This window comes from Leiobunum rupestre, chromosome 10 (genome assembly GCF_980474605.1).
Source record: "Leiobunum rupestre chromosome 10, qqLeiRupe1.1.hap1, whole genome shotgun sequence".
In the NCBI taxonomy this organism is placed as follows: Eukaryota; Metazoa; Arthropoda; class Arachnida; order Opiliones; family Sclerosomatidae; genus Leiobunum; species Leiobunum rupestre.
The window spans coordinates 23,587,623-23,602,815 of NC_143393.1; the positions used below are offsets into that span (position 1 = coordinate 23,587,623).

At 33.9% G+C, this 15,193-nt stretch overlaps 2 protein-coding genes across 2 annotated transcripts; both read left to right on the top strand.

Annotated features, from left to right (window-relative positions):
- Positions 1 to 394: 394 nt before the first annotated feature.
- LOC149925105 (E3 ubiquitin-protein ligase MIB2-like) lies at positions 395 to 10,159 on the top strand. Its single transcript, XM_090160229.1, has 17 exons — positions 395 to 845; positions 5,429 to 5,751; positions 5,822 to 5,993; positions 6,073 to 6,179; positions 6,246 to 6,440; positions 6,507 to 6,655; positions 6,723 to 6,833; positions 6,892 to 6,996; positions 7,057 to 7,225; positions 7,287 to 7,572; positions 7,640 to 7,796; positions 7,857 to 8,011; positions 8,070 to 8,196; positions 8,270 to 8,488; positions 8,564 to 8,742; positions 8,810 to 9,051; positions 9,120 to 10,159. Exons 1-17 carry the CDS (start codon positions 664 to 666, stop codon positions 9,347 to 9,349), a joined length of 3,108 nt encoding a protein of 1,035 aa, XP_090016355.1. The 5' UTR covers positions 395 to 663; the 3' UTR covers positions 9,350 to 10,159.
- A 256-nt stretch (positions 10,160 to 10,415) lies between these two features.
- On the top strand, positions 10,416 to 14,927 carry Atg9 (autophagy-related protein 9). The gene is made up of 20 exons (XM_090161153.1): positions 10,416 to 10,538; positions 10,851 to 10,973; positions 11,047 to 11,090; positions 11,162 to 11,226; positions 11,293 to 11,445; positions 11,506 to 11,641; positions 11,697 to 11,799; positions 11,862 to 11,961; positions 12,025 to 12,074; positions 12,138 to 12,222; positions 12,284 to 12,562; positions 12,642 to 12,792; positions 12,855 to 12,989; positions 13,066 to 13,245; positions 13,310 to 13,393; positions 13,458 to 13,524; positions 13,596 to 13,684; positions 13,761 to 13,978; positions 14,044 to 14,164; positions 14,226 to 14,927. The coding sequence occupies exons 2-20, from the start codon at positions 10,868 to 10,870 to the stop codon at positions 14,409 to 14,411; spliced, it is 2,352 nt and encodes a 783-aa protein (XP_090017279.1). The 5' UTR covers positions 10,416 to 10,538; positions 10,851 to 10,867; the 3' UTR covers positions 14,412 to 14,927.
- The last annotated feature ends 266 nt before the right edge of the window (positions 14,928 to 15,193 follow it).

Genomic DNA, 15,193 nt, shown 5'->3' on the forward strand with positions numbered 1-15,193 from the left:
TTAGTTTGTAAATAAATTATTTTATCTTATCTTATCATAATTGGGGGTATAGTAAAATCCACGTGTCACCTATTTAAAAAAAACGAATAAAAATTATTGCTGTTGATGCAATTTTACCAGAAATCTCGCTATAAGTTCCTTGTTGAGAATGAAAAAATTGGGAAAAGTTCCTCGTTCATATTTACAATCAGGTTTACCACTTGCTCAAGCCTAATATTTGATACGAATCTCCGATATCAAGAAAATAGAGCTATTATAATTGATAGAACATTCAAAATATCGCTATAGGTTTAATTTTATCGGCTTGAGCGTTATTGTAAAAACGTTCAGAAACGTTTCAATATTTGGAATATTATTGCATAAGCTAAGCTTATCGAGTGCAGACGGGATCACGTTCAACCGCGGAAAGTGAAGAGAGAGAAAAATTCAGAGGGAAAGATAAACGCGCCGAGCATAAACGATTTCGCCGTCCGAAAGTCTACACCTAAATTTTAGGGCGTCCCAACGATGCGAATAATTCCAAGTTTACAAAGTTTCATTGATTTTCGAATTGCACTTTGTTACGTTAGTTTTTGAAGACAACAACAATCCAGTGACGCGTTTTGATTGCGCTACGCCGCGGATCAATGTTTTTCAGCCGGACAGTGTTAGCGAAGGGACGACATGCTGTCGGGTAATTCGGTAATTTTGCGTCTCAACCGGGGAACATCTCGCGAGCAGAAAATGGCTTGTGTTCGTGGAATCAAGAGTCGTTCCGGGTCACACTCGTCTTCGGACATCGAACAATCGTCCAGGATTTATCCCGCTAATTCCTCGTCTAGGATTACCGTCAGAGGATACACTTCGTGAGTTGTTAATTACTACTAAAAAATTACGGAGATCGGTTATTCGGTGAGCCGGGGGGGGGGGGGTCAATAATGAAACGCTTTGTTTTGCTACGCTGACAATTTGTAAATTTGACCCCTCGAAATCGATTTAGATGAATTTATATGATAAGATAATAGGTTCCGCCCCCTTTAGGATAGTTTTATTTCGTCGATGTTTGAAACTCCAAGTGGGTGCAACAAACGTATTTCCCTTATTGTTTAAGATTTTCTCTGGGAATTCTAAAAGAAGGCTATTTATACTGCAGTTCTACGCGCGTCTTTAAAATACATTAAAATAAACACTTTAATATTTACACATTTTTAAAGTTTGGTTATATTGGTACAACTTAGTTGCATGTTTAAATATGTGCAAATATTTAGTTTATAATGTCTTTCGTGGAGGAAACGATATGGTTTTTGTAGAAATTGGGTGTTTTTGATCTAGCTGTAATGAAACCGAACGTCCACATTCCGATACTTGCTCGTTTGGAGGTTTTTGTAAGAGTTGCGCTATACCTTTTATATCTGCTAATTAGATACGTTACGCAATATTAGTGTCTTTTGAAGCAAAAAGAAATCTTGACTTGAAGTGAATATATTTTTGCGTTGAGAGAAAGGTAGGGTAGAACGTAAGCGCCCTATTTACTGGTACCTCGTAAGCCAGTTTCTTGAAGCCGACGCCCAAATGCAGCAGGCTCTACTCTGTCTCGGTATAGTGATGTTTACCGTAATACAATTCAACGGCTCTCCTTTTCGTTATTACGTTTTGGTAGGGTGGAAAATAACCCATTGTAAGAGCGCACATTTCGTGATGTAATGAAAGTAACGTCAAAACAATAGATACGAGAACGGTGTTTAATAAGAGCATTTATTTCGTTTCTAACGTTGACCTAACACCTCCTTAAAAACAACAGTATTTGGGACCTTTTGAACCAGGCAGTGCTAAAGTGAACCGAAACAATAACAAAAGGTTCTAAAAATTAATGGTATTGCAATGTAGCTTAGCTATTAATAATCATGAAGCAGACATGCAAAACAAAATTACTAGAACTTTCAGAAATCATGCTAGGTCGATTCTAAAACCAAACGGTTCATAAATATTATTTGGACTTTCAGAAAGCATCCCGAGTCGAAAACAAAACGGTTCATCAAAATTATTTGGACTTTCAGAAAGTCTGCCGGGTCGATTGTACCGAAAGTTTACAACCCCCTTTTGGCAAAATAAAAACCGCGTTAAGCCTAGGAATGACACATATTTCGTTCAAAAAGTATTTAACTTCCCTTATATCTAGTATAAAATACAGTTTATCGCATCCCCGTTTTTGCCATAACCAATTTAATGAAAGTAAAAACGCGTTTTCTACGATGATATACTCGGTACTCTATAACCACCCAAAGCGACGGGCTTTCTACTCGGCACGCATTATTTTTACTTAAACGTCTCTCTTTTATTTCCCGTTTTTGAAAACCAGTATTAAAACCCGCAACGCATTATGTAACCGTTTATTTCAATAAATTCTACCGATATTCCGGTATACTGGTTTTTATCTTTGCGCGTATCGTCAAACGTAAAGTACAACTCGACCAGGTATAAGCCTATACCTTTAATATGAAATTTCTGCCTTTTGGAATGTCAAATTGCCGGAGTACAGCAGTCAACTCAAGGTCTTGTACAAACAAAATCTATTGTATTTCGTCATATGTATGGGGTGTACCATAACGGAAGGCCAAAGGATGTAGGTGTGGTCAACTATAACACCCCCGTATTTTTTTATATTTTTTAATATACATTTTTTTAGGAGAATTTTTTTTAGGCATAGCATAGGTTTAAGGTGAAACAATGAGGTATGAATATCTAGGGCATGAAATAAGAGTTACCGGTTACAAAGCGTTCTAGAAAAACGCTAATTTTATATAGTTGTATAATCGCTTCAATTTTGTCCTTGTACTTTTAACTCTTTTTCATTTTTTTAATGTCACGACCATTTTTTCATACCTTTTAATAGCTAGTTCCAGATAGAGAAAAAACCGCTATAATTCCTATAACAATTAACTCAGCCCGCCTAAGATATATTTAAAAAATACCAAATTTAAGTGGGGAGGGAGGGAGGGGGGCGTTATACGGATTTTTAGGAAAGAAAGTTACCGAATAATTTTCCCTCCGGCATACTTAATTTGACGATCTAATAAATTTAAACCATTTTCTAATTCTACGGACCGTTTAGCTTCGAAAGCGCGCTTATTTTTTGATACTATTTTTTTACCTTTACCCCTATTTACACCCTCGGTAAATTTAATTTAACAAGTTGGTCTGGAGCCAAACGTAAATTTTCGCTTTAATTTTTACCCGTAATCATAAAAGAATCGCGTACACTCCTACTTCTAGGATAAATTTAGTATCCTTCTGGGAAACTTCGCCGCAGACCTGGTAAAAGTAGTCCTGTAAAAACCTTTTTGTTTCGGTAAATATATCCTTTTTATTTTTTCTTTCGGGAAATTAGAGGGGAAATATATTTTTGGTTCTGCTCTATTAAATAAATATCGCATGACGGCATTGAAACTGAAACCCACTTAATTCACGCGATTTCGGCGTGAAGGTTTGTTTCCTGAATCGTTAACTTTCCCATAAAAATAAAACGTCGAAATTAACTTAAATAGGGAAAATTTAATCGATTAACCCGAAAAATTCGTTGCTTCATAGAAATTTTTAAATTGTAATGAAATTTATTTAAAAGTAAAATGACGTACGTTACAAGGTCCAACGCTTAAATTAACATTGTATATCCTATACATATCATGTCGTCAGATTTCAATGAATACGAATTTTCCACCAAACCACGGTAGCTTACTCCGATTAGCGGCAAAATTTTTAACGTGTGTTACTCTCCTTACGATATCAAAACTAGGGATAATATCTTATTTATAACTTATGGTAACTTATTTCTAAATATATATTACTATACAAATATTATTCTGATATCACGTAGATACTTTTGTGTGGAAATTAGAGAGATAAATATTTTACAATTTGTATAGAAAACCTTTTGCCATAAAGTATGGGGTCGTATTATCAATGTTATCTGCTTAATCATGATCTTTTGTTGACACAGGACTGAAGCGCAGTACAAGTGGGTTTTTAAATAAGGTTAAGGGCCTGTGTCTCGTCACACGGCGACGACAAACCTCCCAAATTACGCATACGCAATACTAACAATCGCGAATGACAGAAAGGATTTCCAGGTGAAAGAGTATCTTTAGAAATCGCGATGGCAAGAAACACTTTGGTCATTTTTTTGCGCAATAAGCATAACGAGAATCTCTTTTGAAATACGCTATTGACGCGATGTGTATAAAGTTGGGATTTCCTGCCACCGTTCTGATTGTGCACCGAGTTTGGAAGAGGTCGCGACCTTTAATAATGGGCCGCGTAATTCGGAAGACAGATTCCTCTCGTGGTTTTTTCGTTAATTAGCCTAATTTGGGTCAAACAAAAATGTTTTTAACCGGGTCTAAGCTCAAATGAACAAGGTTTTTGTTTTATTGGGTGGTTTTTTGTTTGGCGCAAAAGTTTTAGAAACAAACCGCTAACTGCCCCTACACCCTTTTCTTTAAAGAAGCGTAGTCTATTTTACTTTGAATACTTTCTTTCATTCCCACGAAATGTAGGGCATTATTGTAACACAAACAGAAGCCCGAGATACTGTTTATCATTAATTATTTTAATTTTCCATCATAATTATGAACATTTCGTAATCTCCGTGAATTTTTTTATGTACTTTCTTTCATTGCTTAAGCTTAAAGCGTTATTTGGTTAAACCTTTTAGTAGTGTAAAAGCTTTGAATAATGGCTAAAACGTTGGTTGTTTTCTCATTGAATTTAATAGTAGATCAACGAAGCGAGTACTTCTCAACCTCACAACGCGCAGCTGGTGAAAGTTTTCAACTTCGATTTGTAAAGTTCTCGGACCGGTATTAAATCCGATTAAAAAACGAGGAAATGTTTGTTAATTCAGTAGTGTCATCGTTTCACGGTAAATTGACGATGTAATTAGCTAATGAGCTACTGGCCCACAAAGAAAATTCGTGTTTTTTTTCCGATTCTGGTTTTGCGGAGGCTATGAGGATAATTTTTAAATTTCCCTAGAAAATGGTAAATTCAATAAGTAATTTTGTAGATTTCCATTCCGATTACAAATTTCTTTGTTGTTTGCAAACTAAGGAAAGTTCTATAAATAAAACTTATAAGCTCGTGGAATTATTGTTTTAAGAAATAAAAATCGAGATACCGTCTAAGCGGCGAAAGTTGTTTTGAATATACATGTAAGTTTGGTTTTCCCGTCTTTTTATGGAATCTTTTTTGGTTAGACTGCCAGAATAGTTGCAGTTTATTGCCACTAGGGGGAGACTCTTCTATGGGTTTTTGCAAAAAAAAATGATTACCTTGAGGACGCACGCCATTTTGTCTGCGGTTTTGGCATTTTTCGCGAAATAAAGTCATTTAAATGTAGTCGTATCAAGACTTTAATTCGTTGATTTAGTAAAATGTGAAATTATTTCTTCAGATTGTTGGCTGAGTCTTCTAAAGAGAAAACTGCAATACAGCCGGGAAAAACTTTGAAACATCAAAGTAGGCCTAACAGCCCAGATCCAAGGCTCCTTGTGATGGAAGTAGGACTTCGCGTTATTCGTGGGCCTGATTGGAAGTGGGGTAACCAAGATGATGGAGAAGGACACGTAGGGACAGTAGTGGAAATCGGTAAAGCTGGAAGTGCAACGTCCCCAGATAAAACCGTCGTTGTACAATGGGATTCCGGATCCAGAACTAACTACAGAGTTGGGTACCAGGGTGCCTATGATCTCCGTATCTTTGATAATGCACAGATTGGTTTGTATGCTTTAGTAACGTTTCTGAATTTATTAAAGAGGTTTGTATCTAACTTTATTTCTTCCCGAAGGAGTCAAGCATCCAAATATTATATGTGATGCCTGTCGAAAGCATGGCATAGCTGGTATTAGGTGGAGATGTCTTAGATGTTATGATTTTGATTTATGCACTCAGTGTTATATGTCGGACAAACATGATCTAACTCACGCATTCTTAAGATTTGAAACTGCAGCCTCAACTGGGTAAATGCGTGTTACCACTTTGGTCACTATCAGTCACCAGTTCCATACTTGATTTTTTTTGTTCTATGAATAAATTTAGTGTTGAGATGAATAAACGCCAAGGAGCACCAAAAGTGCAAGCTAAAGGCATTTTCCATGGTGCTCGTGTTCTCAGGGGACCTGATTGGGATTGGGGGAATCAAGATGGTAAGAGGTTCTTTACGATTAGTCTTGTATTAACACATGTTCCAAAGATGTTGTAATTTAATTTAGGAGGAGAAGGAAAAACTGGAAAAGTGAATGATATTCGTGGCTGGGATAATGAATCTGGAAGGAGTGTGGCTAATGTGACATGGACGACTGGTTCCACTAATGTCTATAGGCTGGGACACAAAGGAAAAGTGGACCTAAAATATTTACAAGAAGCTCCAGGGGGATACTACTATCGGGATCATTTACCAATTCTTGGTAACATCATGATTTCAATATTTTAATCTGGTTTTTTGCTGTGGGAAATTAATAATGAATTTTTAGGCCAAGCTGTAGAAGCGCACCAAACAAAATATCCTTCAGTATCACATCCACAGTTCAATGTTGGAGACAAAGTAAAAGTATTGCTCGATGTTGAAACATTAAAAGTTATGCAGGAAGGCCATGGAGGCTGGAATCCTCGAATGGCAGAAGTGAGCATCTATATTTTCAAATTCTACTTAACAGTTTACTTACGTTTACTTTTACTTCCACATTAAGTTTATAGGCAAATTAGGAACTGTACATCGTGTAACGGATAAAGGCGACATTAGGGTTCAATATGAAGGATGCAATAACAGATGGACATTTCATCCTGGTGCTTTAACTAAAGTACTAAACCTTTTTTGGGTAAACTACTTAAAATTTTTGAATAACAATGTTTTTGTAGGTTATGTCTTATTCTGTCGGAGATATGGTTAGAGTCATTGATGATTCTGCTAAAGTTAAGGAATTGCAAAAAGGCCATGGAGAATGGGTGGAAATAATGAAAGGGGTAAGATATTATAAGTCAACGTCAATCTTTGAAATTTATTTATACTGACTTTTTCAACAGGCACTGGGTAAAATGGGAAAAATTACAAAAGTTTATTCGGATGGTGATTTGAGAGTGATTGTCGATGGACAAACATGGACCTTTAATCCATTATGCGTTACCCTGATGCCTGGTTCTGCAACTGAAATAAATAATACAATGACAGCTAATCAGAGGGAAGAGCACACAAGTAAGACTGATTATTTTACATCTCTTTAACAGGAATTTATAAAAGACATTTTCTTTTTCAGACCCCTTATTAAGCTACTTACTTGGTGAGCAAGCTCAACATTATCAAGAAACTACTACAAATGACCGTTTAGTTAGGGAAGCTGCCCAAGGTCATACTGAAGTTGTTCGTGAGAGTTTGCAAAAGCATCCAGAAAGAGTTGATCAGAAAAGTTCCGGAAAAACGGCTCTTCAAGTAGCTTGTCATCAGGGTCATATGGACATTGTACGAATGATTTTGCAGCTAGGAGCAAATATGGAAGTTCAAGACGATGATGGTGATACGGCACTTCATTACTCAGCTTTTGGGTAAGTTTTATTTTTACATTTTAATTATTGTTCTTATATAGTTTTAATTGATATTTGCTCTTCAAAGTAATCAACCAGAAATAATGGAATTATTATTGAAAAAAGGAGCGGCCCTTGATTCAATAAATAAAGCTCGATGTAGCGCTCTACATGTTGCTGTCAATAAGCAACATGTTAATTGTGTTAAAGTGTTATTAAAATATAGGTGTAATGTAAATATTCAAGTACGTATTAAGTTACGTTTTCTAATGATGAACCCGTGGTTAAATATTTTTTTCCCCTAGGATTCGTATGGTGATACTGCTTTACACGATGCTATTGGGAAAGACAATGAAGAAATAATTGATTTATTAGTTAGTGTTCCTGAAGTTGACTTTTCCCTAAAAAATAAACGAGGGTTCAATGTACTACATCATGCAGCTCTAAAAGGAAATAATTTGTAAGTAACATTAGGTACATTTTCTTGATTTGTTTAATATAAATATATTTTTCCTTAGTGCTACTGAGCGTTTATTACTAAGGACAAGGCAAATTGTTGATGTTAAAAAAGATGATGGTTTTGCGGCTTTGCACTTAGCAGCTCTCAACGGGCATTTCCACGTGGCTGAAACTCTATTAAACCAAGTCAGTACAGTAATTGTTACGGATATTTTGAATGTTAAGTAACTTGGCTGAAATTTTTATGATTACTCTACAGGGTCTTTGTGACATTGAGATACGCAATAATCGCAAACAAACTCCTCTCTTATTAGCTGTTAATCAAGGGCATTACGCTGTGATAGAGCTACTTTTAGGAATGGGTGCTAATGTCAATGTCGAAGATGAGGATGGAGATACTGCTTTGCATTTGGCTTTGATGAGGCAAGGTTTATTAAGGACAGAGGTTGAAACTGCGGAATCTCCTAATATATCGGCTGTAAGTGGGAAATTTTGGATTTTAATTTGAAAAATTAATAATTTGTCACGGCTTTTGTTTTTTTTTTTTTTGTAGATTCTCACTCTTTTAAGTGCAATTGGCAAAGAGCACAACATGGGTTTTGCCGTAGCGTGTTACTTATCCCAAAAGGGAGCTGATTTAAACCGTAAAAACCGTAAAGGCAAAACTCCATTAGATCTAGTCACTGAACCTGCGGTTAAAGAATATTTAATTCAACAAAGTGTAGTTAGAAGGTAGTTTCTTCATTGAACTTATTTGATATTTAAATTCTAATATAATTCTCTTTTTCTCTCACCAAAGTATCCAAGGTATTTCTTTAGCTTCTGGTGCTGATTTAGGCGAACCAGCGTCTTCCATGTCTCAAAAAACAGGCCCAGATGATGTCCAAACTCCTGAAACGCCTGAGTGTGTTATCTGCTGCGATTTGAAAGCCAATGTTACGTTCGAGCCTTGCAAGCATTGCGTAACTTGTATAGACTGTTCGATACGCATGAAAAAATGTATCGAGTGCCAAGATGTAATTGTTAAGAAATTTGGCCCAGGTGAAATTAAAAATAAAATTTTCAACTGAATTTTCCATAGTTAACGCTCTCAATCTTTTCCCTTTTAGGTGGAAGAATTATATCTTCGGAGGCTCGTGATGTTAGTGTATTAAGAATTCATTATCTGGAAACTAAAATTCAGGAAATTGAAGAAGCTCAGTGTTGCTCAATTTGCATGGAAGCTAGACGGAGTGTAGCTTTTCTTTGCGGGCATGGAGCCTGCGTTGGCTGCGCTCAAACTTTGAAAACTTGTCACATGTGCCGCAAAACCATTACCAAAAAGATTAATCTCTACTGAATGATAATTTTTATATACATATATAAATAGTATAACTGAATAGCCCCATCACCATAGCATGGTAAGGGACTATTGAATTGTATATATATATGAATTCTTCAGAGTATCGAGTGAATTCTAATAGTGTGTGTCCTCTTTTAAATATAAAGTTTTTAACCTCTGTAGAATAAGACGTTGCCACGTCTTAATATTGCATTTTGCTAAGCCATACCATAAATCTTGGTACGTGTATAACTATAATTGATTGAAATGCTAAAAACTATTGCAGAGCTAACTTTTCAGAAGAAAAATTTTAAAAGGTGGCTTTTAGGAAAATTTAAGTTTTTTATTTTCCCTTTTAAATTTGATCTATTTGTGCTTTTATTACTCTTTAAATGTTTCTCGGTATATTACTTAAAATCTTTTAAATTAAAATATAAATACATTCTTGATAAAATTTTATAATTTTTTAAATTGAGATTATTTTAAAACAATACTGATATAACTACATATCAATAATAAACTGCTCTCTCAAAAGCATTTTTTAATGGCTATAATTGACTAAAAATTTACAGTAGCGAGAGAAAATAAATTTTTATTAGGTTATTAAAATTGTTTTTTATTCAGTTTTTAATTATTTGACCCGATTATAAAACACCCAAAATGATTGGTTAACTATAGTATAGTTTGGAATCTCCAATAAAACCAATTTTTATACTATCATAGAGTGACACGTATTTTTCAAGTAAAGCTATGGTTAAAAATGGGATTTTATTTAAAAAACTAGTTTTTCAGCGCGTGAATATTTGTATAAGTATTAAAAACTGGTAATGAAATGTATCATTTGGTGTACATAAAAATATTCACTCAAAATAGTGTTATAGAGTTTTCTTTACACTTTTTAGAAAAGTGATTCTCATCACAGCGAAAGTAGAAAAAGGTTGCTTTTAATATAAGCATCCTCCAGTTTTTACATTAGCCTGATTTATTAAAATTTATTTTTAATAACCATATTTAATATATGATATAACCCATTTTTCTGAAATGGGGGATTTTAGATATACTTGACTTGTGCACAGCATCTATCGAATCACCTTGAAAACGTGTTTAGCAGATGGCGCGGAGGTAAATAAATAATAAATAATGGAGATATTTGTAAATGTTGACCAACAGAAGCTGAAGTTTCAACAACGGAAACGATGATTAATGAGTATAAAACTTTTAGTAACTTAAGTAAATTGGCAAATTTTTTGGTAAAAATTAGTTATTAAACTATAAATCATGTTATGATATTCCATCTTTAATTTGGTAATCTCAATATACGCTTTTAACCGCAAGCCTTGGTCAAAAAAAATTTGGGTTTTGGCTTTTACTTTTTAGGGGTTTTCCTTATTATTGTTCTTCAGCTGTTGTGCTTATAGGTTTTTGAATCTTATATTCTTAAATAATTTCGATTACTTGATTTGATATTTTTTTTGTTGATAATTGTTTTGAAGAAATTCATTTTAAATTGTAATTTCAGACATATAACAAAAAAATATGACTAGTGCAACTGGATATCAATCCTTCATGCCATACAATGATGAAGCTGAAACACCCCAAGAAAGTGGGGTGATGATTCACGTGGTACCAGAAAGTGGAAGATGTAAGCTTGCTTCAGAGTAATAACAATATCATTAATTGTTAAATGTAAAATTTATAATTTTTTTTTTATATAGCTCGATGGAATCACATTGAAGACTTGGATTCATTTTTTACTAGAATATCCTTTTGTATATCAAAATAATATATTTTTTTACATTTTGAATGAATTTCCCTTAATTGATTAAATACGTCTATCATTACCATCAAAAACATGGTTTTTCGTGCATGATTATTCAAGAAGTTCTCGAACTATTGTAAGTTTTAAATTGTCAATAGTAATGTTTAGCTTATTTATTTTTTAATTTCTATTTACATTTTAGTCAGTTTATATTTGTGGTGCTGTTCTCTACATTCTTATTGCAATGTGTCGACTATTCAGTGTTATTTAAAGATAAGCCTATGGCAAATGTAACAGATGGCCATAAAGTTAGCCTTAATGATGCAGTGGTGCCAATAGGACAATGTGTGGGAAGGTAAATGAAATTAATGTTTCTTAATCTTTCTTTTAATGTTAAAATTTTCTTTTCTTTCAGTTTAAGCCCAACATTAGTTATATGCTTGTTGGTGGCTTTAGTATTCTGGCTTCTTCGTTTGGTAAAAGTAGTGTATCATGCCTTCCAGTACCTCGAAATCCGTGCCTTTTACTCAACTGCTTTAAAAGTTTCCTCGGTAAATAATTTATTTTACCTCAAAGTATTTATTTTAAGCAATTGATAAATTTCAGAGTGAATTAGACAACATGACTTGGCATGAGGTGCAACATAGATTATTGGAAGTGCAACGAGAACAACAAATGTGTATACATAAAAGAGAATTAACGGAACTAGGTGGGTTTTAAGGAAATAAGTTATTAATACCTAGTTTGGAAGAAAAATATTGTTTCTTTCAGATATTTATCATAGAATTCTCAGGTTTAAAAATTACATGGTAGCTATGGTTAACAAAGATCTTCTTCCTCTTAAGTACTTTCTACCATTTTTGGGCGATGTGTAAGTTATAATCCTCAGTATTTGAATTTTCCAACAAATTTTAATAATAATTATTCCAAATAGGATATTTTTAACCAATGGACTGAAATATAATCTGGAAATAATTTTATTTTGTAAGTTAGTCATTTTAAGTTTATTTTATATTTAAAGTTACATTTCACATAATATAAATTTAGGGGGTCCATTTGCACCATTTGACAATAATTGGCATTTAAAAGAAGATTATAAAATCGGGAGCAAAAGAAAATTACTGGCCTCAGAGTAAAAATTGCATCATGTTTTACTTTTCAAAGTTTTAAAATCTTTTTAAAATATTTTAAAGGCTATCCAAACATATACTATGGATAGGTATCGCCAACTTTCTCCTGTGCCCGTTAATTTTACTATGGCAGGTGCTCTATTCATTTTTCCACTATGCTGAAATTTTGAAACGGGAACCTGGAGCTTTAGGAGCAAGACGTTGGTCTATGTATTCGAGGCTCTATCTCCGGCATTTCAATGAACTCGATCATGAACTTAATGCCAGATTCAGTAGGGGTTATAAAGCTGCCACTCAGTACATGGGAATTTTCTCTTCTCATATAATGTCGATCATTGCCAAGTAAGATTTAACATACTTAAATCAGGATAAATTCAATTATTAATTTACTAATGATGTACATTTACAACAAAATTTTTAGAAATGTTGCTTTTTTCGCTGGTTCTATATTGGCTGTACTTGTTGGTTTAACTGTCTACGATGAAGATGTATTAACTGTAGAGTACGTTTTTACAACAATTACAGTTCTTGGTGTGGCGCTAGCCGGATGCCGAGCTTTTATCCCTGATGAGGTTTACGGCATATTTTTATGCCCGCAATTTAAAACTTTATTTAACAGTACTTTATATTTTAGCATTTGGTTTGGTGTCCTGAAAAGTTAATGATGAATATTTTAGCTCATATTCATTATATTCCTGATAACTGGAAAGGACATGCTCACACGTACAGAGTTCGAAATGAATTTGCCCAATTATTTCAATACAAAGCTGTAAATTTGTAGTTTTATATTAAACATTTTCTTTTAATTATTTTCAAGTTCTAATGAGGGGTGTTTTTAATTCCAGGCCTACTTAATAGAAGAACTACTTAGCCCGATCTTTACTCCCATCATTCTGTGCTTCTATTTACGTCACCGCGCGTTGGACATAGTTGATTTTTATCGCAATTTCACTGTTGACGTTGCTGGGGTAGGTGATGTGTGCTCTTTCGCTCAAATGGATGTGAAAAAACACGGAAATTCTGATGTAAAAACTTTATTTACAAAGTTAATTGTATAAGTTAATTCTAAATATGAATATCATCTTTTAGTGGATGAGTGAACCTGAGCAAGGTGTTCATGATGTTCAAAAAGCTGAAAATGGCAAAACTGAACTTTCTCTCATGCATTTTACAGTACGTGAACTTTTAAGCCCAAGAAAGAACTGTTAATAACTTAGTGTACAAAATTTTCTTAAAGCTCACTAATCCAACATGGTCTCCACCCGATCATGCCAACCAATTTCTTACAAGTATTAGGGCTCAAGGTATAAATTTCAAAAGAATAAGTAGTTTTATTTATAGTTCCTTATTTGTTTATATCTTCATTGAAATTAAGCTCGACAAGATGCTGATCACCTTGGTTACGCCGATACGGACAACCCTCTATATTCGTCCCTTCATTCTTTGTCTTCAATTAGTGCTGGCGTAAGTTATTAACAATTATTTACTTTTGTTTTATATTAGCAATTTATTTTCTAAGATTTTTATTACTTTTATTTAGTATGCAAATTTAATGTTCAGCATTCAGAGGTCTCACATGGATCACCGTCCAAATTTTCTAGAGAGACGAGAACATACTAGTCTGATTTCTTCAGTGGGCCGAAGTGTTAATCAAAATGTCATGACTCAACCGTGGGGTAGTGGAGGAAGTATCGTTACGGGTGGAATTAGTCAAACCGAAGGTCCCCTTAATAATAATAGTGCTGGGCTACTAACGAGGTATTGATTTGTTGGCACCTTTACGAAATTGTTTTGAAAATATTAATTTAATATATTTATTACAGCCTGCACCCTAGTTATAATGCTGAAAGGGAAAACCTCTCTCATTTCATTGATAACAGACAAGATACTCCGGTTGAATTCACTGCTGCCAATATGAGTTTAAGTACTTTATACATGCATCAGGTAATTTTATTTCAACTTTGGGTTTTTGAATCACTTTGTTAATATTAAAATATGCTTTTAGCTTCATGATATTCATAGAAGAGGTCTGGCTACTTCTATATCTACTGTCGAACGCAGTCAAGTTGATCCTAGATCAATCTGGCAACATCCTAGTCGTACAATGCCGGGAATTGTTGAATCACCCTTTGAGTTAGAACTCGAAGATCGTAATCGCGAACATCAGCCTCTTCTTTCCGATAAGAAGTAAATTAAAAAGTGATTGTCCTTAAGTTGTTTAAACTGTACACTATATATATAATAATAATAATTATCTTATTTCTATTTAAAATAGCCTTTAACTTTAGGAAAATTCAATCCACAATGATTTAGGATAAATTAATGGTAATGAGATTGTATCAGGAATATTATATATTTATGATGTATGTTATATAAGTGTAAAAAAATATGTAGAAAAAAGAGGAATTAGCAACATTTCTTAACTCTCGGGTTTACTAAAATATTTTTAAATTTTCCTCTAGTCAATTGAGAAATTACGCGCACAGAACTATATATTCACGCGATAACCCAGAATTATTTGGAAAATGGGTTTTTCAAAATGTTTACTACAAAAATGATAATTGGGAAAATTGTGTTAGAAAGAAATGTAAATATTAAATTTTATGCAAATTCAATTTTATTTTAAGGAAGTGTAAATGCAGCTTGGTTTTTTGCTAATTTTATTTCAGATTTTTAATTTGTGTAGATATTGTACATCTTGATAAAGTCATCGTTTTATAATAGAAAGATTTTTCTAATAAATAATAAAGTTTTGAATATTTTCAATTTTAGAGTGTTGGATTAGAAAAATGGTTCCGCCAGATAGATACTTTGTCTGAAACGAGAAGGGGGGATGTTAAAGTGTAGAATGATTGCGTTACGTAAAATGACGTCACTGCCCCTTGAGTTCGCCTCTGCCTCGAGGAAGCGTCGTCCTTTTCCCAGGAGGGGGAGGAAGAGGGGCGGCGTTTTTAGCATTATCCAAAGCTACAG